At 41.1% G+C, this 25,251-nt stretch overlaps 1 protein-coding gene across 4 annotated transcripts in view; it reads right to left on the reverse strand.

Moving 5' to 3' along the window:
• OSBPL3 (oxysterol binding protein like 3) overlaps window positions 1-25,251 on the reverse strand; it is a 193,640-nt gene that overhangs the window by 50,480 nt on the left and 117,909 nt on the right. For 2 of the 4 annotated variants that reach the window (XM_068549171.1, XM_068549169.1), the window contains exons 3-10: window positions 15,960-16,076; window positions 15,455-15,508; window positions 13,791-13,904; window positions 10,732-10,899; window positions 10,023-10,146; window positions 8,124-8,227; window positions 7,829-7,921; window positions 6,604-6,760 (exon numbers count right to left, since the gene is read on the reverse strand). In XM_068549171.1, the coding sequence (XP_068405272.1) occupies window positions 6,604-6,760; window positions 7,829-7,921; window positions 8,124-8,227; window positions 10,023-10,146; window positions 10,732-10,899; window positions 13,791-13,904; window positions 15,455-15,508; window positions 15,960-16,076 (931 nt within the window). The remainder of the gene's footprint in view (window positions 1-6,603; window positions 6,761-7,828; window positions 7,922-8,123; window positions 8,228-10,022; window positions 10,147-10,731; window positions 10,900-13,790; window positions 13,905-15,454; window positions 15,509-15,959; window positions 16,077-25,251) is intronic. The other 2 variants (XM_068549172.1, XM_068549170.1) reach the window with 1 other exon arrangement.

Consider the following 25,251-nt stretch of genomic DNA (forward strand, 5'->3'; position numbering starts at 1 on the left):
GAAAGACAGACTCAGGAACTGTTCCTAATTATAGGAGACTAAAGAGGCGTGATAACTAAATGCACTCTATGACCACGGACTAGAGCCTGTACTGAAGGGGAAAAGAGCTATTAAGGGATGTTATTTGGATAACTGACAACATTTGAATATGGAAGGCAGAATAGGTAAAAGTACTGTTTCAATGCTAAAATTCCTGAATTTCATAACTAAACTGCGGTTGAGTAACAGAATATCCCTATTCTTAGGAAATATACACTATAGCATAAAGGCATAAAAAAAGACATGATGTTGATTCCTATTCTCACATGGATGAGAAAAAATAAATGCACACACATCTGCATGTATATATATATATATGTCTGTGTGTGTGTGTGTGTGTGTGTGTGTGTGTAGAAAGAAAGAGATAAATGCAGCACAATATTAAAAATGGTGAATTTGGGTAAAAGACATATGAGAGTTCTTTGTATTATTCTTGCAACTTGTCTATAAGTTTAAAATTATTTCCAAAAAGGTGTTACCTACCCTCTTCCTTGTTAGTCCTTCCAGCTGCCTGACCCAGAATTCCCCACCTCTCAACGTGGCATTCCACAATTGGTTCACTTTAGTGAGCGTTCAGGTACAATGAGAGCTCAGTGTTATTAGGCACTCAGGTGCCTGAACTGAAGTTTTAAAAACCCTTATTAGGTACAGCAAAAAATTCACCAAGTTTTGATCACATAATATACAAGTTGCCTCCTAGGGACAAGGCAACTGTCATCCGAATTACTGATCATGGAAATCACGTGTGAATATTTCCAATCTCCTTCATTCTATTTTGTTTTAGAAAGGCAGGAAGAAGGAAGAGGCTGAGACACACTTCTACTCCAATGGCCTGGCATAATACTGAACTGCCTGGCGCTGCACTTTTTGAGGTATTGTTATTCCAGAGTGGCCGATTCAGTATCACAGAAACTAAATATGCATGACTGAATTACTCCCTTCATCCCACAGGCACGCAGAGAACTGAACCTCTCTCGGTGGGCTGTCCCTAACTTGTCTGAGGTTGTGGTGTTAAGCCATAGACTTAGAGCATCTTCACAAAATCACAGGACAAATAAGTAATTTGTTTAAATGCACACACAAATTATGGTGCTTCTGTTGACAGAAGACAGGGGTAAAGGGTCAATAGGTACTGAATTTTCTAATAGTGTCTATGGAACATGCTTAGCTCTTGGATTTAAACAATTCAATTGAGCACAATAACAGAGCTACCAAAAGTGTGAGTTCCCACATCAGCCCTGGATTCTTCCCAGCTCCATCACTTACTCACTGCAGGACTTCGGACAAGTATATTATGCACCTGGACCCCAGTTTCCTCACTTGTAAATAGGGATAATAATAGCATTTACTTCATAAGATCGTTATGGGGATTAAATCAGATAATGTAGGTAAAGCACTTAACCCAATGCATCGCATATAATAAATAATAAATGCTACTGCAATAATAATAGTGGTGGTGATGAAAGAAACATACGAGGCTGAAAGTGGTGATGACTGCAGTCTTTTGAAATATGGGCAGCAGTTTTAGGATACTTGAGTCTCTTGCTGGAACATCATTTATAAATAAATGCACACAGGGTAGAAGTTCTATGAATGAGAGATTGACTAGAAGCAGTGGAAGCTCTCAGCCGGAAAGCAACAAGCCCTGTGGTTAACTCACTCACTGCATTTTAGGTCCTATTAGATAGGCACCCCTACCCCTTGCAACTCCACAGGATACCCATGCCCATCTGAGTGGGTCCCTGGGGAAACACCTCGTCACTGTTATTTTTTGGTAAGTTTACTTAGTATCTTACTACAATTCTTTTCTTAATTGAGGTATAACTGACATACAATATTATACTGGTTTCAGGTATACAACATAATGATTCAATACTTGTATACATTTGGAAATGATCACCACAATAAGTATAGTTAACATCTGTCACTTTACATAGTTACAAAAAAAATTTTTTTCATTGTCATGTTTATTGCTCTAAATTAAACAGATATAGCACTCAGCTGGCTGCCACTTTACCAAATCAATTCCCTTGGCTTTCAGATGGCCTGCAGGAAAGCAAGGCATTCAACCAAACTAGAAGATTACTATCACTATTTGTAAATGAAGATTTCTCTCACTGCAAAGATTTTCCACAGGTTGCAGGAGATGTATCCCTAAAACCTCACTTTTTTCCCTTCCAAGGCAGAATGTGAATATCCACTTCCATCTGGAGTACCCTGACCCCAGTCCTATACTAGTCCTTGCTTTCCCATCCTAAATCTGCTCACCAAATATGGTAATTTTTGCTTGTGTTACTAATAGACCACTCTCTCACAAAATCTCCTTGTAACAAGAAGCAGCAGCATGATTTCTGTTCAGTGGAAAACAATTAATCATAGAAGATAATTACAGAATTTGAGAGGCCGAAGAGTCAGGACAACTATTTTAGGACACTTAACAAATGAGGCAACTGAGGCCCAGAGAAGTTAATCAATGAGGTGAAAGTCCCACAGCTAGTCATAACAGAGGTGGCCTAGTTGAATGCAAGTTTTCTGACTTAGCTTGTATAGAGGGTTAGCTCCAAAAAGGCTTATTATTTACAATGTTTGCTGACATATGTTTCCAGGAACTTTAGTTCCAGAGTGATAATAGCTGACAGCAGTTTGGGGAAGAGGGAGGAGATTTTCCCTAACAACGTTGAAAATTTAAAAATCATTAAGTTAAACAAAGCTAACAGGCTTCTCTGCTGCAGGACTTCTCAGGGCCTTTAATATTTACTGCTTCTTGTGTAAATGCAAAGCAGACTATAGTCAGCAGTGTTTTCCAAACATTTTAAATCATGGAATTCTTCTGTTTTTTAAAGTGTTGTATGGGCAAAGTGTTCCATGAAACACATTTTGGGATATGTAAAAGCTAATATATGTAAGGCAAATTACTTATGACTTTTAGACTTTAGTACATTTTGTTCTCTGTTTGCTTATATGTATGTCAACATAGACACAAAGCCAGACACATGAACCAATGAGAATTAGTTCAGTGATACACCATAAAAATCAAATTTATAGTCTAAAATATATAACAAAGACTTTTTAGGATGGGTGTATATTAGTTGCCTACCATTTGATCCAACTTCTATGAGACAGGGAGAATTCAGATGCATTTAACAAGCTGAAGAAAAAGTAGGTAATATAAGACTATTTACAACAACAGTGGAATTCTTGCCTTGAGCTCAGCTGCTCTGAAGTCAATAGAGCAATAGATCTATTGGTCAACAGATTAGTGATGCAGTTAATGAAGTACAATAAAAACTGTCAGTAACAAAATCAGGCTTACAAAGGAAGAAAAGTCAAGATGCTTCAAAAGTTTGAATGAAAGTGAGAAAGCAGGCAAGGTCACAGGACACAGGGAGAAGCTGAGAACTGTCTTCATTTCATGAGGCCTCTGAGTTACAGCCTCTGTAAAAGGGACTCCCCGACATCTTGCAGTCTCTGCAAGTATGCTCTAAAACCACAGGAATGAAACAAAGCTTGCTGGGCTCCCTGTGGAATTCACTGTTCGCAAGCCCGTGGGGCGTGGGCTATAGTTGAATAGGTGTTCCTGGACTTTTCTCCGAGCACAAATCTTGACCTAGTCTAGGTATGCGGCAGCCCTGCAGCCAGCTGGTTTTCACAAAGCCCGAAAGGCAGAACAGCTGGCTGAGGCCCGTTATAAACCTTGCACAAGGTCAGGCCCTCTGCAGGAGGACAGGATCAGGGGATCAACTCAATATAGCAAACTCTGTCCTTCTGAGGAAGCAGCTTCTTCAAGGCACGTAAAATCAGGATAGTTCCCTTCTGCAGGGAGGCACTATCTTCTCATTTTTAAAAAGACAGTGCATATTATTAAAAAGTAATGGCACTGTATAGGAATTTCCTCCCACAAAACCTAAAATGAAACAACCTAATTACAAGTGGGTACCTTTAATACTAGAGAACCACACTGGGGTGTGTGAAGATCTTTAAAGGGGTGGGGCAGGTAATTCTTCCCATTTTACAGATGAGTTGTACTGCCAAACATGGACAAGGTTCTAATGGTGACTTGGACAAGAGTTGGAGGTAAGAATCTGTAAAGAGAATACAATGGTTTCCTCATAACCAACGTGTTTTACGTTAAGTCTGTAGGGTTAGGGAAAAGAGCCAAAGGAATCAGTGATGTAAAGGAAGGAAAATGCAGGGTGACGAGAGAAGAGCAAAATAGGAAATGTCTTCTCTCCTCCCACTTCAAGTACTGCCCTCCCATTTAAAAATTTTTAACTCATTTTCTCCTTTAAAAAATGATAAATCTATGATACATTTTTTAAAAAAGCAGAATAAGTACTCCTAGTCTCCATCACTAAAATGCTGGTATGTATCCTCTCAGACTTTTTTAATATGTCTATATATGCCAGATTTATATAGTTTATTTTTTCCCCCCCAAAAAATGGGATCATACCTTATATTTTTTGCTCAATATGTTGTGTCAATCTTCCAACACCTATAAAAATAAAAATAACCCTGGCTACCCCATCTGTAAGGGCAGTGAGACACCATGTGGGGAGCACAGACTCTGGGGTCAGGCAGGTTAGGATTCAAGTCTCAGGTTGGCTACTTTCTACCATGTGACCCTCACGAAGTTCTCTGGCTTCTCTAAGCCTCAGGTTTCTTACGCGTGCACAGATAAGAGGTTACAGTCATATGTACTCTGCGGGTTGCTGCTAGAATTCAATGAAATACTGCATGTTAAGTGCTTATTAGCAAATACCTGATATGACACTGTGTTCGATATAAGGCAGATATTATTATTGTAGCTGTTGAGTATTCTAGTATATGATTACATTGCATTTTAAAAATCCAATCCCTCTACTGTCAGGCATTTAGGTTATTTCTAATTTTTTTTTTTAAACTTTCTGTTGTGAAATTTTTATAGACTCACAGGAAGTTACAAGAACAGTACAGAGAAGCCCTGGGTGCCCTACATCCAGTTTCCCATGGTGGTAACATCTTACATAACTTTGGTACAACATCAAACCGGGGAAATTAACATTGGTATAACCTACAGCTCTTATTCAGATTTCACCGGTTTGACAGGCTCTCACTTGTGAATATGTGTACACGTATGGTGGTCAATGCAATTTTATTGTATGTCTAGATTCGTGGACCCACCACTAGAATCAGGATATAGAGCTTTCCATCACTACCCAGATTCCTTTTACTACCCCTTTATAATCACACTTTCCCTCCTCCTTGTCCCTGACCCCTGGCAACCACTAATCATTTCTCCATCTCTATGCCTGTATCACTACAAAAGTGTTAATAAGTTCAATCATACACTATGACAACTTTTGAGATTGGCTATTTTAGGTCAATATGATGCCCTTGAGATCCCCTCCACTGTGGCGTGTATCCACAGTTCATTCCTTTTTACTGCTGAGTAGTGTTCCACCGCATGGATGCACCACCTTTTGTTTAACCATTCATCTGTTGAAGGACATTTGGGTTGTTCCAGTCTTTGGCTGATACAAATAAACCTGCTCTGAACAGTTGTGTATAGGATTTTGTGTGGACTTAAGTTTACATTTCTCTGGGATAAATGCCCAGGAATGTGAATGTTGGGTTGTATGATAAGTACACGTTTGGTTTTATATAAAGCTGCCAAACTCTTGTCCAGAGTGAGTGTACCATCTTGCATTGCCACCAGCAATGGAAGAGAGATCCAGTTTCTCTGGATCCTTACCAGCTGTCAGTTTTTTAAAAAATTTTAGCTATTCTAATAGGTGCATTGTAATGTCTCACCATGCTTTTTTTTTTTTAATTAATTAATTAATTAATTTATGGCTGTGTTGGGTCTTCGTTTCTGTGCGAGGGCTTTCTCTAGTTGTGGCAAGCGGGGACCACTCTTCATCGCGGTGCGCAGGCCTCTCACTATCGTGGCCTCTCTTGTTGCGGAGCACAGGCTCCAGATGCGCAGGCTCAGTAACTGTGGCTCACGGGCCCAATTGCTCCGCGGCATGTGGGATCTTCCCAGACCAGGGCTCGAACCCGTGTCCCCTGCATTGGCAGGCAGACCCTCAACCACTGCGCCACCAGGGAAGCCCCTCACCATGCTTTTGATTTGCATTTTCCTAATGATGTTGAAAATCTATTTCTAATTTTTGATAATGATAAACAATGCTACGATGGATATCTTTGGATAATTTTTAAATTAATTGCTATGAATGAATTCTTCAAAGTGGAATTGCTGGATAGGCAGACTTTTTAAAAAGTTGAAACATGATGTCACATGCCCTCCAGAGAAGTACCAATTTACACTCTCATCTGCAGCATAGAAATTGCTCAGCCTTTAAAGTATACTTAAGGCTCTCACCTTCTCCCCTACAGAGTTAAAAAGAAACTTCTTGCCAATACACTCTGTACTACCAGGGAAATAAAATAAAAATTAGATTGCCCGAAATCCTAATAGAGCAGAAAACGAACCAACTAAGATTCCCCTCTCCAAGGACATCCCACATTCAGACAAACATTTAACATTTTCATCAAACACATTAGGAAGAAAGAAAACTCATTTACCTTTATGGGCAATATGACACAGATCTTCTTGCATTTTAGAAAACTCTGATGAGGTTTCAGAGCCATCGGAATAATTTTTTTCTTCTCCAAAATCTAGTGTTGACAAATTAGGATTGGAGGAATGCAGTCTTACTGGGCCAGAAAAAGGTTTTGGGACCTGAAGTGACACCAAAGGGAGATATTTCTTTTTAGATACGAATCGCTTAGAATATTTACTTGTTTCTAGGACTGGAAAGTACTAAGAAGAAGAACATTCTATAGAAAAGTCTTTCTATTGAGTGATAACATATGAAAACTCAGGAAAACACCTGTCACAGAAACTTTCACTGGCTTCTTGCAAAATAAAAATGGGTGAGAAATCACATTTTCCTTTGGAGGTGATCACAGCATTAAAGCTACAGGTTGAAAATGACAACTAAAGCAGCCGGACTGTTTCTCGTTTATATTCATTTCCTTCCTCCTGGCAATAATCACCCAGGATCTAGGTTGCTAATAGTTAATGGGGTAGATTTAAAAATGTTTTCTTTACTTGCACCTGGTGCTTCTACGAAACAAACCTCCTTCTCACATGTTTATACACAAATCACTCTTTGCTTTCAAAGTATTTAAGTTCAACCCATAAAGTGCTGTGAACCAGAGTTATTAATATATAAGAGTATAACAGTTTCTGTAAGTTTCTGATTTATTTTGACCCTGACAATGCTGCAATTTAATATGCAACGGCTGAGCTGCAAATCATGGCTTCTGGCTTAGCCGCGCATTGGGAAAAGTCAGCGGCTAGCATTATGCAGCGAACTTCTGATGTGGGATTGGAAGGTTGGAGACAAGAGGCAAGAGAGAGTCTGTACAATGTCCTGCTCCCAGAGACTCCAGCCAGTGGGCTCAGAGGGATGGTGAGTCCACTGAGTTGCAGCAGAAGAGGTGAGTCAGAGCACACGACCACAGCAGCCACAAATCAAGGCACACACCGAAGCAGCGAAGAGAGCAGGCAGGCTAAGCATTAAAGAAGGGGAAACCAAAACCCTTTACCCAATATTCAATACATGCTTATTCTAGTATTCAGAAAATCTTCCAGGAAATCTAAGTGACTGAATTCCTCTCTCTGCACAGGGTATTTGAGAGAATAACTACAGAATAGTCACTTGTCTATTCTTCTCTTTGAGTCCAAGGAGTCCCCAGCATGTGTCCATGAGGAAACCAGCCCGTGGAGGGAAGCAAGGGTTACCTGCAGCGTTCCTTTAGCGTCTTTGCCAACAGCTCTGGACCGCCATCTCCTATGTGATCTTTTTTCCTTTTTGGGACTTTCAAAAGCTCCACCCTTTGTTTCAAAACAGGAAAGAGAGCACAGACAGTAAGGTCTACCAAACCAATAGGGAAAGACACACACCAAAGCGACCACCTCCATCCCCTTGAATCTGGCTGAAGCAACCAACAAGACAACGTCCCTGTTAGTGAAAGGCTGGGAGGAGAGAGGAAAGCGGAAGAGTGCCAGAATGAAACAGAAGCGGGATCTGGCTAACCTGGATGACGTTGATAGCCGGAGCCGAGTATGTCCGATGCAGGACGTCCATACTTTGCAGGAGCTGGCTCATCTCCACCAGGCAGGCGTGACAGTGTGCCAGGTCTGTGGGAGAAAAGCAAGAGGAGGAGTCAAACACACTTATCTTGCATTCAAGCTTCCCTATGCTAGCGCCAGCTACTTTTCTCATTTATCTCTATTTGCTTTTACATCTCACAAGGATAGGAAACCTCACTTCCCTTCTTACAGGAGAGGCAGTCGACCATCGTGGTTAAGGGCAAACATCTGGAGAACCACGTTGCCGCAGTTTGAATGTGCTTAACGAACTGTGAATCTTGGGCAAACTACATAACTTCTCTGTGTCTCAGTCTCCTCATCTGGAAAACGGGGGTAATTATATACCTATCTCACAGGATAGTTGAGTTAAGAACGAGTTGATAAATGCAGAGTACTGTTAGAGTACCCAGCGTATGGTAAGCACTAAATCAATCAGTCTTCGTCATCATCACCATCACCACCACCATCATTGTTACTTCCAATCTTTCAGGAACAGGCTGTCACTATCCGATTGTAAGGACCCAACACAAGTTAAATGAATGAAATTAAAATGAAGGGTGTACTGGTCTCTAAGGATAACGTTGTCAATCATGGACCTGCAAGAGGACCATGATGGTCCTCTGCAGACTGACCTAAGAGGACCTACGAGCATCCTCAGTCCAGTTCCTGGGTCACTAACTCAAAAGCTAGTCCTCAATGTGCTGTGCACTGGATGACGGTGGCTGTTTCTTCTGAGAAATCAAGGTCCAAAAGCCTAAAGACGGCGGCTCTCAAACTTTGGTATCATCAGAATCACCTGGAGAACTTGTTAAATCAGATTGCTGGGCTCCACCCCCCAGTTTCTGATTCAGTCTATCTGAGTTGAAGCTGAGAATTCATATTTCTAATAGGTTCCCAGGCCAGGCCAATGCTGCTGGTCCAGGGAAAACACTGCAGGGAGTACTGTCCCAAAATGTCACTCAGTGAAGCTCATATTTATTGGGACGGCAACACTTATATGGCTCCAGGTGTGATAATATCTGCCTTCAACAGGCAAAAATGCAATTTTCAGGCATCTTTCTCTGATAGTGGTTCTCAATTGTGGCTACACTTTAAAAATCAACTGGTGAAATTTTTAAAATCACCTATGTCCAAGTCCCATCCTCAGGCAATTAAATTAGAACACCCCCAATCCCACTGGTGACCTTGTTTTGTTTTAGTTCCTTGGGTGATTCTTAGCCAATTAAGGTTGCAAACACAGAGCTTCCATACGGTAAGCGTTCTCAACCCTGGCTCCTTATCAGAATCACTTGAGGAACTGCGGGAAAACTAGTGATGCCAGGGCCCCATCCCACACTAATTTAGAAAGATTCTTTGGGACAGGGGCCTGGGCATGTGTATCCTGCATTTTAAAAGCTCTCTTGGCGATTCTAATGTGCAGCCAGGGTGGAGAACACCTGTTTGGTGGGGATCTCCATTTGGTTCACCCACTCACCTCTGGAACAGTGATTTAAATTCTTGGATGTGCATCAGAAGCATTTTTGGCACTTAAAGATATATAGCGAACTGTGCAGACCCCATCCCTGGATTCTGTGATTTAGTAGGCCATATGGAAATCAGGCATCAGTGCTTAAAGAACAGAAAAGGAAACCTGTCTGCACGCACACCCAGGGGAAGACATAAAACTCTAAAGGAAAGTGCTTTTTGTTGATCACGAGTGCAGACTTCATAAGCAAAATATGACAGGGGATGTAGACCAGTGATGGGGGAGGATACAAATTCATCTGGGGTCTGAATACCAAACCAGTGTAATCTGAGAGCAGAGGTTTTGACAGAAAGAAGCAGAGGTTTCGAGTCACTCTACCTTTAGAGCATTTTTCCATGTCCTCTGAAGACTGTAACCATAACGGAACTCGAGTCTCACCACCACAAGAAAATGATAAATTGCTTCCGGTTTGAAACGAATTCTGCTTTGATATACTGCTACGCTGTTCCACAGATGACAAAAGCACATTACAAATGAAAACAGAGCTCGGTGGGAACACTTTAGGGTAAAGGATAATCAAGTGGGCTCGTAGCTAATGAAAGCCATCTGCCCATAGTAAGGAAGAAGCTTCTAGCAAAGCACTCCGCTGGAGACCCTGAGACCTCCAGCTATTACCCGCGTGGCCACACCATGCTACGGGCCCCTGATTTCTCCTCCTGTCAAATGATAACCACACTGAAATAATGACACAAATGTTGGGAAAGAGTTTGCAATCCTGTGTGACTGTAAGTGCACCTCTTGCATGTTACAACCAGAAAGCCAACTGAAGTCAAACTGGTCAAGAGAAAGCTGGAGCTTTCAGGGATATTAAATCCCTCCGTACATGCTGTTCTCCAGTTACACTCTCAGCATTAATAGATGCCCTTCTGGCCCTCGTTCTGACTGAGTGGACACACAGACTAATGAAATCCCAGCTCAAGCTTACCCTGCTCCTCCCGACAAACCCTTCCTTCCTCAGACACAGCCCCCGAAAGCAGACTCCTGCCGCACAAAACCACCTTCCTTCAGATTATCGGCAAATCATTACCTTCTTACTCGAAATGGTGTCCAAGACCCCAGAACCAGAGTCTGTGACAGTAGATCCTGGGAAAAAGTGATTAACTTCGTGTGGAAACATGGCGATTTCATTCTGACGATACATTCTGTGGTGGCGAAGTTTGGATACCCACTCATCAAAGACTTCCTCTGACTTTACCTAGATTATGTTGGGTTGAAAGGAGACGAGAATGTCAATCACTCTAAGGAACAATTAGTCATCACACTGAGGTCACTCCTAGCACCTCTTCATGCTGTCATGTGTAGAAATGTGGAAATCCCAGTTTATTGACTTCATTTACATTTCTGTAGTCTATGGAACAAGCTGGAGAAGGAGATGGAGAGTAAAAATGGTCTTCATAAACTCTACATTTAGGCATTCTATGAAAGACTCCAATTGTTATGTTATTATTAGGAAATATTAAAGAACAAATAAGCTGAAATTTATATTTATCCATCTCTTAAAGCAGTTCCAAGTTCTCTTGTCCCAGTTTCTCCTAACCCTACTGAAAATATTAGCACCATTTTTAAAAAAACCTCTTTTATAATTCAGACTTTTCAGATCAATCTTCTCTGAACTGGAATGAATTCCAGTAAATTCTTCCTAAAATATTTAATCTTGTTAATCTTCTCGGACAAAGAACATGTTGCTGAGGAATATATGTTAATGAATGTGAAGGTTACTTAAAAGAACATTTCTCCCACTCTTAGAAAACAAAAATCTGAAAAAGTTTTATCAGTGATTTCCAGGATTTTTCAAACACACATACACAAACTTTTAGCCATTCTCTCCGGGAGTGACTATCAATGTGTAATTTCTATGAAGAGTAATGTTTGTATGTAGTAACTTTTATTATAAAGTATTTCAAATGTGCATAAAAGTACTAAAAAGAATATAACAAGCACCTATGCACCATGGGTATTTCTTAATAGTCAATATTTGTGTGTGTATGATGGTGTATTAATATTTTCAAAATGAAAAATGGTATCTATATACAAGAACACAGAGACTCATGAAGTGGCAATTTAAAAGACCCCAAAAGGATGTATGGTAGGTTAACTTCCAAGAAGAAAAATCCAGGTCAATCCAGTTAAAATCTTTACTAATGCTGCTACTGAGAGCAAGGATGTGGAAATAAATGTCAGCAACATCCTTCGTTTAGCAAGTGTTCGGTTGGCGTTTATGTTTGTTATGTTGAGTCTGTCATACAGAGTGAAGTAAGTCAGAAAGAGAAAAACAAATACCGTATGCTAACACATATATATGGAATCTAAGAAAAAAAAAAAAGGTCATGAAGAACCTAGGGGTAAGACGGGAATAAAGACACAGACCTACTAGAGAATGGACTTGAGGATATGGGGAGGGGGAAGGGTAAGCTGGGACAAAGTGAGAGAGTGGCATGCACATATATACACTACCAAATGTAAAATAGATAGCTAGTGGGAAGCAGCTGCATAGCACAGGGAGATCAGCTCAATGCTTTGTGACCACCTAGAGGGGTGGGATAGGGAGGGTGGGAGGGAGGAAGACCCAAGAGGGAAGAGATATGGGAACATATGTATATGTATAACTGATTCACTTTGTTATAAAGCAGAAACTAACACACCATTGTAAAGCAATTATACTCCAATAAAGATGTTAAAAAAAAAAAAAGAAGTACACACAAGACTTAAAACCCCTCCAGGTGCTACTGGATGTGTCATTTACAGGTAGAAGCAACACCAACAGACTCACATCTATTTGTCGCCTTTAAATTATGTTCTTGAAATGTACTTCATTTCCCAGATGTTGTTAACTGACTGCCCAGGACAGTCAAATCCGTACTATTCCCCAAGCCTAAGACCCTATGCCTGTGGCTGTAGGTAATTGCGTACAGCAGGGCTTCTCACCCTCGGCACATTGACAGGGTGGGCTGGAGACGTCTTTGCCGTGGGGGCAATCAAGCCCATGTATGTGCTAAGCATGTATTTGCCCAAGTACCACGACGAGCTATGGGGAGGACAGGGACACATTAAGATGGGGAGTTCATAATCTCATGCTTTTATTTTCCCAAAGCTCAGCCCCCATTCCCAATATTCCAAGTAATTTGTCCAAGTAAGAAAAGACTCTTAACATTTTCTCAATTAATTTCTAACACTCAGGTACCACCTAATAGTTATATGTAATACATAAATGTATTGAGCTTACTGTGGGTCAGGCATTACGTCAAGTTTTCTACATGCAGCCCTACAAGATGAGCACTGGAATTCCCATTGTCGGGGTGGGAGGGTGGTGAGAAAACTGAGACTTTCGGAGATTAAATAATTTGTCAAAGGCTGAAAGCTAGTAAGTAGCGGCAGTCAAGATCTGAACCAGATCTTTATCACGCTTTTAACTATCTATACCACCTGCAGGAGAAGGGGCAGAAGAGGGTAGTTAAGCAGCTTTCAGAGATACTATTTGGAGACCCATCCTTTAGAGGAAAAATTTTGGACATCATTGTGGAGAAGGGGCAGAAGAGGGTAGTTAAGCAGCTTTCAGAGATACTATTTGGAGACCCATCCTTTAGAGGAAAAATTTTGGACATCATTGTGGTATGAGAATTTTAATGGAATCCCTATAAAATTAGTCAAAGTTATAAGATGGGGCCTCTCAGACTAAAGATCATATTTTATTTCAGGAAACATTTTAACCTATGGTAAATGGTTCTTCACTAAAGATAGTACTGCCTGGGGGTAGGGAGGGTTTGTATTTGGAAACATGAAGTTTTCTGTTTTTTGTTTTTTTGTTACTGATGTCACAATCACAAGGGAGTGGGGGATTTAGGGGATAAGAGACAAGGAGGCTAAATGTTCAGCAGTGTAAGAGACAGTCCTACACAATGAAGAACTGTCCCATCCAGATATCAATAGATATATCCTTAGAAATACTTTCATAATGAAGATCTTCTACATGTTGGCTGGATGTTTTGAAATTCAAAAGGCATCACCAACGGTACTATAACTGACAATCCCTTCACAACATAAAGGAACTCTGTGCAACAGGAGACAGCATCTGGGAAGCAGTGTCACCTTCAGGTGGTAAATGTGCTCCTCGGTGTCCAGATCTATGCACTTTGACGACTTCTTCACAGACATCACCGAGAGCCCGACATCAATGCAGCCATGCAGCTTCTCTCTCTCTATCTGCAGAGGCACAAAGGGGGCTCCTTGAGAACCACGCTGTTAAAAACCATCGGAACATCCTTAACACTCTTTCCCTCTACCCACCCCCTTCCACACCCACTAACAGTAAACACAATAACTACGCTTCTCCAGTACTTAGGGTGAACTAGCACGGAGCTCAGTGCTATACACACATCATCCTATTTAACCTGTGAGGGAGGAAACATCTCCCCTTTTACAGACAGGAGACTGAATTGCAGAGGGTTAATTAAGTAACAAGCAGTTTGCACATTGCTAAGTGAGGAAGCAGGAAGGTGAGGAAACTAGAAAGGTAGCCCCATGACTCCTATGACAGTGAATTCACCTGTTAACTTCACTGCCTCCTGCAGAAATAGTTTCGGGTGTCTAAATTCATTTGGAAGTGACTTAAAAAGAGGAGTAAGTTTGTTTTCTACATCTGTGACTCCATTTGTTTGGTAAATAGGTTCATTTGTACCATTTTTTAGATTTCACATATAAGCGATATCATATGATAGCTGTCTTTGTCTGACTTACTTCACTCAATATGACAATCTCTAGGTCCATCCATGTAGCTGCAAATCACATTATTTCATTCTTTTTGATGGCTGAGTAATATGGTTACCAAAGGGGAAGGGGGGGATAAATTGGGAGACTGGGATTGACATATACACACTACTATATAAAATAGATAACTAATAAGAACCTACTGTATAGCACAGGGAACTCTACTCAATACTCTGTAATGACCTGTATGGGAATGGAATCTAAAAAAGAGTGGATATATGTATAACTGATTCACTTTGCTGTACAGCAGAAACTAACACAACATTATAAATCAACTATAATCCAATAAAAATTAATTTAAAAATTTCTTTAAAAGCTGAAGAAACCAAAAAAAAAATTTAAAAATAAAAATAAAAAGAGGGGTAAGGAAGCTAATACAGGCCACGGCCACTGTGGGTCAGGCACTACGGCACGTCTCTGCATTCGCCCCAACAAGGTGAGCACCGTGAGAGAGGCGAAGAGAGGAAGACGGGAGGAGAGAAGTGCTGGGTGAGAGAGGAACCCCTACGAGGGCAGGACCAGCAGTCATTCCGAGTCCTCAAGGGCTGTCTGCCTGGTGTCCACACACAGGGGAACCTCCTGTCACCTCCACCAAGGGCCTTCTCCAGTAAACCCCTCAGTCCCCATAACAATGGGAGGGACATGCTCTCTGTTTCGTTCCTGTTACCTCACTGTGAAGAGGTCTCCCCGACCCAGAGAACCCCACAGCACAACCCTAAGACCAGAACCCATGCCTGGATACCCAGTAGGGTGTTGACAGGGGCTCCTGCACCTCTATTTGGTGGGTGAACTGAGCCCACCCAGAACCCAGAGCAGGGACAGTGGGCAGCAGGCACCTCTGTTCCCTGAGAGGGAACCGCCACCCCTCCCTGATTTCCAGTTTAGGGAAATGTAATTCCCAAATATGCACAATCTCATCCATGAGCTGACAACCACTAGGCCTTTAGAATTCTTCAACAGCATACTGGATTAACAAGACGACTTACATCACTTTGGTTCTTGGCATATTTCAAGATTCCTTTGTCCAGATAGAAGAATCTCTGTGGGGAATAAAGAAGAATTCATTAAGACATTCCCGGGACTTCCCTGGTGGTGCAGTGGTTAAGAATCCGCCTGCCAATGCAGGGGACACGGTTTTGATCCCTGGTCTGGGAAGATCCCACATGCCGTGGAGCAACTAAGCCCGTGCGCCACAACTACTGAAGCCCGCGAGCCTAGAGCCCGTGCTCCGCAACAAGAGAAGCCACTGCAATGAGAAGCCCGCGCACCGCAACAAAGAGTAGCCCTCGCTTGCCGCAACTAGAGAAAGCCCGTGCGAAGCAACAAAGCCCCAACGCAGCCAAAAAGAAATTAAAAAAATAAGACATTCCATTTAAACATCCTTCTCTTGGTCTCCATGCTCAACTTCAAATTAAATATAAGTGCCTAAGAACCGGGTCCTGAGTGGGGAGTGTAGGTGCAAACGAAGGTGCGTCCCAGGCCAGTTCTTACCTTGTGCCAGCCTTTCAAGGGCCATTTCCTTTTTTTCAGCAAAAATCCTTTCTGAATTGGTGGCTCCTGGGTGTAATTCATCTCTCCCCTCAGTCCTTCCACCACTTCCCAGCTGTCCTGTTCCAACAAAAGAGTTCAGGCTCAATGGCTATCTCTAAAAAAAATAGTAATGTTAAGAAGCACTCAATCCCATCAGTAAATCCATCCAAGATGATGAGATTGGCTGGGTGTGTGGGGGAGAAGAAATTCAAATTTAATTTATGTACAGTTCTTTGACTTTACAGATTTAATGCTATAATTTAGTGGCATCAAATTTTTTGTTGTTGTTGTTTTTGAAAAGCTCTCTCTCAGAAGGGAATGTCTCTGTCTTTTTTGGTGCTTGAACCTTGACAACCACAGCTAAAGGTAAAGACTTTCCTGTAAGTTCTATTTTTGTTCCCTTTGACATCATCAGTAATTTTCACTCACCACTAGACTTCAGTCTGAATTTGAACCCAAAGCTACAGACATCAGGACGGAGGCTGGGCAGGAGGGGTAGGGGTGGCTGGGAAAATTGGCTGAAAAGTGTGAGATTGCATGCAAGTTGGTAAACACAACACGTTGGTCGAAATGATGATTTAGTCACCCTACCTCCAAATTCTAGGTATTTAAATGTTGGAAATCTTGAAGCATCAAAAAGGTGGTTCTGCAACAAGTATTTTCATCCTCTTTCCCCAGAAGTTTTGTTTTCTCCTCTTTTCTTTTGTTTCACAAACTTTGGTTGGGGGAGGGTGCAATTATTGCTCTACTAAGCTGTTTGCAATTTTGAGGTACAAGTAGTTATTACTATAAAGCTTCCACTGTTAGCTATTTTGGGTTATTTCAAGTAATTGACTAGAAAAGAATTTTAAAAGGAATACTAAAGAAAAACACTAAAAATTTACTTTTTAAATGCTTGAAAATGCACATACCATTGCAAAATTACCCCCGGGTGGACCAAAACTGGCAACACTTCAGTGGTTTTTATTATTATTATTTTTACATTTTTTGTTGGGATATAACATACATGAAATGCGCAAATCTTAAGACTGTAACTTGAAGAATTTATATACCTATACCTACCATCCAGATCAGAGAGAAAACATTTCCAACACAGGATAAGTAAGTTTTGACAAACATGTCTTTCCCCTCCTCAGGTTTACTGAGATATTACTGGCAAATAACATACATAAGTTTAAGATGTACAATGTGATGATTTGATACACCTCTATTCCCTCACAGAATATACTATTTTTTTGTGTGTGATGATAACATTTAAGATCTACTCTCTTACCAGCTTTCAAGTATATAACATTGTTAATTATAGTCACCATGCTATACGTTAGATCCCCAGAGCTTATTCATCTTACAGCTGGGAATTTGTACCAGTCGACCAACATCTCTCCATTTCCGCCACCTTCTGCCCCTGGTAGCCACCATTCTACTCTCTCCTATGAGTTTGGCTTCTTTAGATTCCGAATATAAGTGAGAACATACAGTATTTATCTTTCTCTGTCTGATTTGTTTCACTTAGCATAATATCCTCAAGATCCATCCATGTTGTCACAAAAGGCAGGATTTCTTTTTTTATGGCTGAATAATATTCCATTGTGTATATGTATATATATGGAATATATGGAATCTTACATTTCCAGGGGATACATATACATCTTACATTTTCTTTATCCATTCACCCATCCAATGGGCACTTAGATTGTTTCCATGTTGTGGCTATTGTAGATAATGCTACAATGAAAACTGGGGTGCGGATATCTCAAGAGACAAACATGTCATCTGGGCCAAATTTCATGTTGAATAACTTGCTCTTAGTCAAATCTCCAGCCTGCAGTAAGTGGTACAGGCAGAGGCCAGAGGGGCTGGGAGATGGACCTTAATAACCTGGGAGCACAAGCAATTAGACCCAAGTCCCAGGAAACAGACGGCCTAACGGGGAGGGCATGGAACCCAGCGAGTCCTGGGTGCTCTGACGCGGTGTCTGTGTTGTCCTCAAGTTCAATACATGGAAAACACCTGGTAGCAAGACCATTTTCCTACCTTAGTGGCTGAACGCTTTGTATAACCATCCTGACAGATCTGCCTTATGTCTGATTGCACCTTACTCTCAATAAGGCTTAAGGTACATCCCGGAGTTTTCAAACATAGCACTGGTTGAAATCTGGAGTTGTAAAAGTTGAATTCTTCAATGGAAAAACCAAAGCTTAGATTCAGCTCTTAAATTAGAGGACTTTTTCAAAAAGGTAAAAATGTCAAATGAGATTCTTTGTAGCAGTTATTACCAATTATTCAGTCACTTAATTACATCCAGACAAATGGAGAATGCATAATATTAAGGGATGGGAAGCCACACACACACAAAAATTCTGCTCACATTTATTTCAGCTCAAAAAAACCAGTCCTCAAAAAGTGTCTTGCTTGTCAAGATTTTAACAAATCGTTAAAATCATCAAGTTAAAAATTTCACCTCCTCCAGTAGAGGAAAGTACTATTTCATCCCTAGAGACTCCATCAGTATTTCACCTCACCTTCTGCTTATGATTGTATATGTGAGGTTTTATCATCCCTGGACTGGATAATAGATTCCTTGAGGCTCTAAAGTGTCTGTTCACTTCTGATTTCCTCAATGTGCCTAACCTGTTATCCTGTGAATAGTATGCATCTGATTAACACATGGATAAACTTGGTCCTGGAATAAGGCTGCAAACAGATTTATGTTCTTGGAATATCATTCACTGGCTTGCATTTGAAGTATGCCCAATATCTTTGGGCTAAATGACTATTTACAAATCAAATACAGCACATTCACACTTGTGAAAGAAGGTGTATGTGTGTTATCACTGTTAAATGAAAATCTAAGGCTCGAAATCTTCTAAAAAGTACTCTAAGAAAATCAAGCCCTTTTGATTTGTTTAAGACTCCCAAGCAAAAGGCAAGAGGCAGAGTGCTAATACTAGACCATAGTGCACATCTGCTGAAGACATTCAATTGTGCAAAATGCAAATGCCAAGAGGGATTAGACGTTATTGCATACTTTACAAAACTGAAAAACAAATGGAATGAGATCACACCTATAGTTTAAAGGATAACAGGGCTTAAATTTCAAAAATGTTTCAAGGATTCATGTTAGAACTAGATTTCTCCTGAACTCCTGAGACACAGTATATGCCTACTAATGAGCCAATGTGGAGGGCAGGGGATTAGACTAGGGTTTCTTGGCTCTTAAGGTAAATAAGTCAAACAGGGTTTGCACTTATTACTACAAAATATCATCTTTTTTTCCCTCACTTTATCTTCTATCTGGGCTCAGAACTTGAAACTCTTACGAGGTTGGAAGAGCCAGATTTGAAGAATTTAAGAAAGTGAAGGTTCTCCTTGACTGAGGAAGAAAGCACTGCAGCCAACTCCTTTTCTGGCTCAACATCCAAATCCTCTCCCTCCCAACTTCCTTATCTGTCACTGTCCTTGAGTCATGAGGCTGAAACCTAAGAGCCAGCATCCAGCCAGTGGTTCTCAGTGGGTACTCTTTTCTCAAGCTGTGAAACCTTGGGGGCACTTTTAGTTGTCACAGTGATGGGGTTGGGGGTTGGTCTCTGGCATCTAATGGCTGGGGACCAGGAATGTTAGATGTCCTGAAATGTCTCAGTCTTGCACAATAAAGAAGTTGTCCCATATCCGCATGATTTTCCAAAGTGCCAAGAGACATTTTCATAGGTGAAACCCGTTTATAATTATTCGAGCACAGAACTTAACTCTGTTTCATGTACTTACCAAAGTATTTTTGCATGGTTTTTAACACACTCTGAATTCTTGGGAATGCAACTACTGAATAATTGAGATAAGATTGTACTTCCTCCTGTTTGGGACTTTAGCAAGAGTCACCCACCATTTTGCAGAATCGTGTCACTGAAGCCCGTGCCACTTGTGGTATGTGAGTTATTAACACATCTCTATGGGTCTGCATTAGTAGCCGTCACCCCACATATAGGTGTATCTGACCACTTCATTATGTCTTCTGGTATAGTCATGTCTGGGCTTTTACATATTATAATGTATACTTTAACCACTTCTCTGAAGTTTCCTTTATTCACAGTAAAGTGTTATGTTGATATTTTCAAAATTATGTGGGCAATTATATTAAATTAATAATGAATTTCATTTGAGGAGAGTAAAGGCTTCACTGAAATACTGGTCACAAAAAGGGGACATTGGTATGATGGGGTTAAGAGCCAGTGCTGATCCTGACACCAATTCTGTGAGAAGGAATGCCAGACCAGGACACAATATAGTGAAATCACTTTGAAACTGTAAGGGCTTGATTATTATAAGTCAGTCCTGTTGGTTTCATCTTCAAAATGTGTATCTTCCATGTCCCTTCTCTGTTTCCCCGCCACCACCCGCCGATCTCATCAAACCTGATTTCCCAAGACTCCCCACTTCTACAATCATTTATGGGACCTCACTAGGTCCTACTCTCCATGCAGTGTAAAAATGAATACAACATAATATTTGTCACTTCCACTGCTGTGGTTTACTTGTATTTTTCCAAGCTCCCAGAATCTTCTCTTGTTCTTTTCCACCCGTACAAACGCTTCAAGATTTTAGTTCAGTTTTCTCTTTCCATGAAATTCCTAAGTTATCCAAACGACATCAATCATGTATTCCTGTAAATGATAGTCGTATTGCTGTCCATTACCAGGTAATTCAGTATTTTATGGGTTTTTTTTCCATTTTTATCCCCAGTGCTTTGATCTTCTGTCCCCAAACAGTTGTAGGGGCCATCTTTTTAAGTTGTTTAGAACCCCAGCAAAGAACTGAGTATATAGTAGGAAAGAAAAGAATTCTCCAGGGTTTATTCATTGTTGGGGTCTCAAACAAAGAACATAGACTAAGGTCTCAAACCAAGTAAATGGCACTGAGTGGTTGGTCAACAAGGAGATATTAAAATGTATCCACACTTCTAGACAGCCTGCCATTCAAAACACAAAAGAATAGTGCCTCAGGAAACACTATCCAGTGGGGTAGATTGAAACAATATATAAATACAAAAATATAAACAAAAAGATAAAATGATTGAATACTTTCTAGCCCCATGAAAGCAGGAACCTTTTCTGTCTTGTTCACTACTTAATAGTGCATAGTATATGAAAGTGGTTAAGAATAAATCCTGGGCTTCCCTGGTGGCGCAGTGGTTGAGAATCTGCCTGCCAATGCAGGGGACACGGGTTCGAATCCTGGTCCGGGAAGATCCCACATGCCGCGGAGCAACTAAGCCTGTGCACCATAACTACTGAGCCTGCGCTCTAGAGCCTTTGAGCCACAGCTACTGAAGCCCGCGCACCTAGAGCCCGTGCTCCGCAACAAGAGAAGCCACCGCAGTGAGAGGCCTGCGCACGGCAATGAAGAGGAGCCCCCGCTCGCCGCAACTAGAGAAAACCCGCGAGTAGCAACGAAGACACAACACAGCCAAAAATAAATAATAATCAAAATAAATAAATTTTAAAAAAAAGAATAAATCCTAAGAGTTCTCATCACATGGAAGAAAAATTTTTTTTCTATTTCTCTAATTTTGAATCTATCTGAGATGACAGATGTTCACTAAACTTATTGTGATGATCATTTCATGACGTATATAAGTCAAATCATTATGGTGTACACCTTAAACTTACACAGTGCTGTATGTCAATTATATCTCAATAAAACTGGAAGGGAAAAAATGGTCCATGGTAGATATGAATAAATATGTTGACCAAACTAATGAAGCAATTACAATAGCTAACATTATTAATAATGTTATTACTTATTATCTATCAGGAAGTGTTCTAAACACCATGTGTACATTGTTGCGCTTAATCTTTTCACAATCTTGCAAGGTTGGATTTATTAGTATCTTTTTTTAAATGTCTTTATTGCACCTTCATTTTTTTTTACATTTTTAAAACTAATAGACTATTTTTAGAGCAGTTTTAGGTTTATAGGAAAATTGAAATTACAAAAAGTTCCATACACTTCCTCTCTCGCCACACACAGTTTTCTCTGTTATTAACATCTTGCACTGATGTGGCACATTTTTTAAAAAACAGATGAACCAATATGATACATCATTATTAACTAAAGTCCATAGTTTACACTAGGGAGTCACTCTTTGTGGTATACAGTTCTATGAGTTTTGCCAAATGCATAATGTCATATATCCACCATTTCAATAACATACAAAATAGTTTCACTTCCCTAAAAATATTCCTCCCTTAACTTTCATCCCCTCTCAGTCTTCCTGGAAACCAGTATTTTTGGAATGTGGAAACCAAGGAAGAGAGAATAGGTAACTTTCCCCATGCTATAAAGTCACCTGACTACAAAATCGATATTTTCAATCATTCTGCTACATATTATAGCACATTGTATATTCTACTGTAATTTAAATATGTACATTCTGATGATGAACAAAGAGTAATGCCATGGGGCAGGGGGACGGTGGTGGGTAAGTCCAAGATCCGAAGCCATGTGAAGGAGTCAAGAAGCCCTGCCCTATAGACAGAGAGAAGCAAGGCTGGGATCCTGAGCAGAGCTGCCACGTCTCCCATCCTGCATTCCCCTGAACTGGGGCGGGAAATCAGCCTGTGCATTTTAATGCTGCCAAGTCTTTGCTCATTCGCTGTCTTACATCTGGAACATCTGCCCCACCTACTTCTCAGCCTGGTGAATTCTCACTTAGCCCCACACCACCTCCTCCTCGGGGCAGAAATTCTCTCCCTCCTCAGCACTTGCAGACATCACTTGCACTCTCTGTCTCCCTAGCTAGAAGGTGGGTACTGTGAGGACAGAGACTGGGGCTTATTTCTTATCACCTCATTACCTGTGACATAGGGGCCCTAAATAAATATTTGCTGAACGAATGAGGCTATAAAAAGGGCCTCACAGAGCCCTTGGGGTCAGGGACTTTAATAATATGTGCTGGATTGGAGTGAACTGGTACTCAGGACAGAAAAAAGCAGAGATGCCGCTTTCTCTTGGCTAAAGGCACCGGGTGGCAGGAAGTGGTTTCTACTGTGCTTCACATACCAGTGACCCAGGAGGAGGACATGCACCCTGAGCTGAGCGCCCTGAGAAACACAGTGCAGGTGGACCTGGGCCCAGGGGAGATCAGGCCCTGCTGACTTAGCCCAACACAGCTGGGCTGATATCTGCCCTGGGGGCGTCAGGCTTAAAGCTCCCCATGAATATCAGGTGGAGGGAGAAATATGACAGGGTAGGGGGAAGCGGCTTCTTAAGGTCTTTGCTTGAGTTTAACGGAAGACAGTCTGGCACTGTCATCTGGCATTAAATTCAGTCTGTTTCAGTGAACATCTAAAAGTGCCAAATATAGAAAGCTGCTTTGTGGTGGGAAAGGCAACTAAGGATTTATTCATGCTCATGAGCTGGCAAAGTTCATTTCCATATTGCTGAGTGCACAAATTGAAAGCACTTCCCTCCAGCACAGCTGTTTCCACAGCATACATCTCCTCTGCACCTTTCAAATGCTGGGTTCTCAGTCACTGCCCTTGCAGTGATGTCAGAAATAGAAAACGATTTAAAACTCTAAATTCTTCCTGCAGCTGAAAAGTGTTGTGGAAGGAAGCTTTGTGGTTGCCTCTGTCTGCCATGACTGGAAAGTGGGTTGTTCTGATTATTTATTTAGTCTGTTTATCAGGTTTTTAAAAATCACAAGGCAATCCCCAGCATTAAATCACGTGGAACACAATTTAACATGACTTTAAAGGCATGTGTAATCTTCTAAAGCCTCAGGATCATCGATATCATCTTTTATGACTGTATTATGAACACATGGAAATGCTTGCCAACAGATTTCCAGTTAATATAACGATAGCTTTAACTGATGTCAGACCAATTCTGGACTTATATTTCAATCACTGACACTTGGAGTTGTTGCTTCTTGTCAATTGTTTCTTCCTCAACTAAGAGTTTTTGAACACCAACAAACCTCATAGAAAGAAAAATTAAAAGAATAGAGATGGGGTGGGGTGGATATGCAATCTAACGCAGTGCTTCTCAACTGTAACGTACCAATCACTGAAGATCTTGTCAAAACACAGAGTTCAGGTTCGTAGGGCTGGGGCAAGGCCTGAGCTCCTGCACCTGCACAGATGAGGCCGCTGCTTTTGCTGGACCACAGAACCACTACAAGCAGCCACACTCGAGGAGACCAGCCTGCCTTGAAGAACTGGGATTTGACTCAGTAGGCTCTGAGGGTAAAACCAGGGCCAATGGGTGAGAATTATAAGGCCCTGGATTCCAACTCTGCATAAAGGATGATGGTCTGATAATACTTAGTGCTATGAAAAATAACAGAAACGACAAGGGCTGTGAAAGAGTACGTTCCCTAGTCACTGCGGAGCTCTGTCAGAGGCTGGCATAGGTGCTGCAGAGGGATTCCTAGACCAGGAAGGAGGTCAGGATAAATGAGCTTGAGACCCCTTCTAAATCTTATATCATAACCTCATGTCTGTTAACTGGGTATAAAGTCTCAGTTATGCGAGGTAAGTTCTAGAGATTTGCTTACGACATTGTGCCAACAGTTAACAATACTACTGTATTGTGCACTTAAAAATTTTTTAAGGTAGTAGATCTCATGTTAAGTGTTACCATAATAAAAATAAATAAAATGAAATAAAAGAAAAGAAAATATTGGCTGATAAAATCTTCCAAAAAACAAATTAAAAATGAGTAGTATTAACTTCAGTCTAGTAACTTCAGGTTCAATCCCTGACCTTAGGATCTAAGTGAGAAGATGAAGGAAAAAAAAGGAAGACTGAGCTGTGAAGAGCCTGCTCAGACTCTGAAAGCTCCGTGGGGAGCAGCACGTGACCTGCCAACAGCCATTGTCTTGCCTCTCCCTTCACACACACAGCCGCAGTTCACCAACCCACACCGGCGTGGAAAGGTGAACACTCAGATGACTGAGGCCCCCAAATGTCTTAAGTCTTAATCACTTGGGTAGTCCCAGACCAAAACCCTGGAGACTTAATAACTTAGATAATAGAGAATATGCAATTGGTCTTTGGGGGTAAACCCTTGAGAAAACACTGGAGGCGAGGATAAGAAAAGGAGAGTCATTGGCAGCAGTAGATACTGACAAGGGGGAGAAAAAGCATGTGAGTTATCAGGTCTGTCGGTGACTCCACCTGAGGCCATTCCTATCTTGGGTACCAAATAAGAGAAAAATGCTTTCCAATTGCGTTGACCACAGGTGGATTTATAA

This window comes from Eschrichtius robustus, chromosome 8, assembly GCF_028021215.1.
Source record: "Eschrichtius robustus isolate mEscRob2 chromosome 8, mEscRob2.pri, whole genome shotgun sequence".
In the NCBI taxonomy this organism is placed as follows: domain Eukaryota; kingdom Metazoa; phylum Chordata; class Mammalia; order Artiodactyla; family Eschrichtiidae; genus Eschrichtius; species Eschrichtius robustus.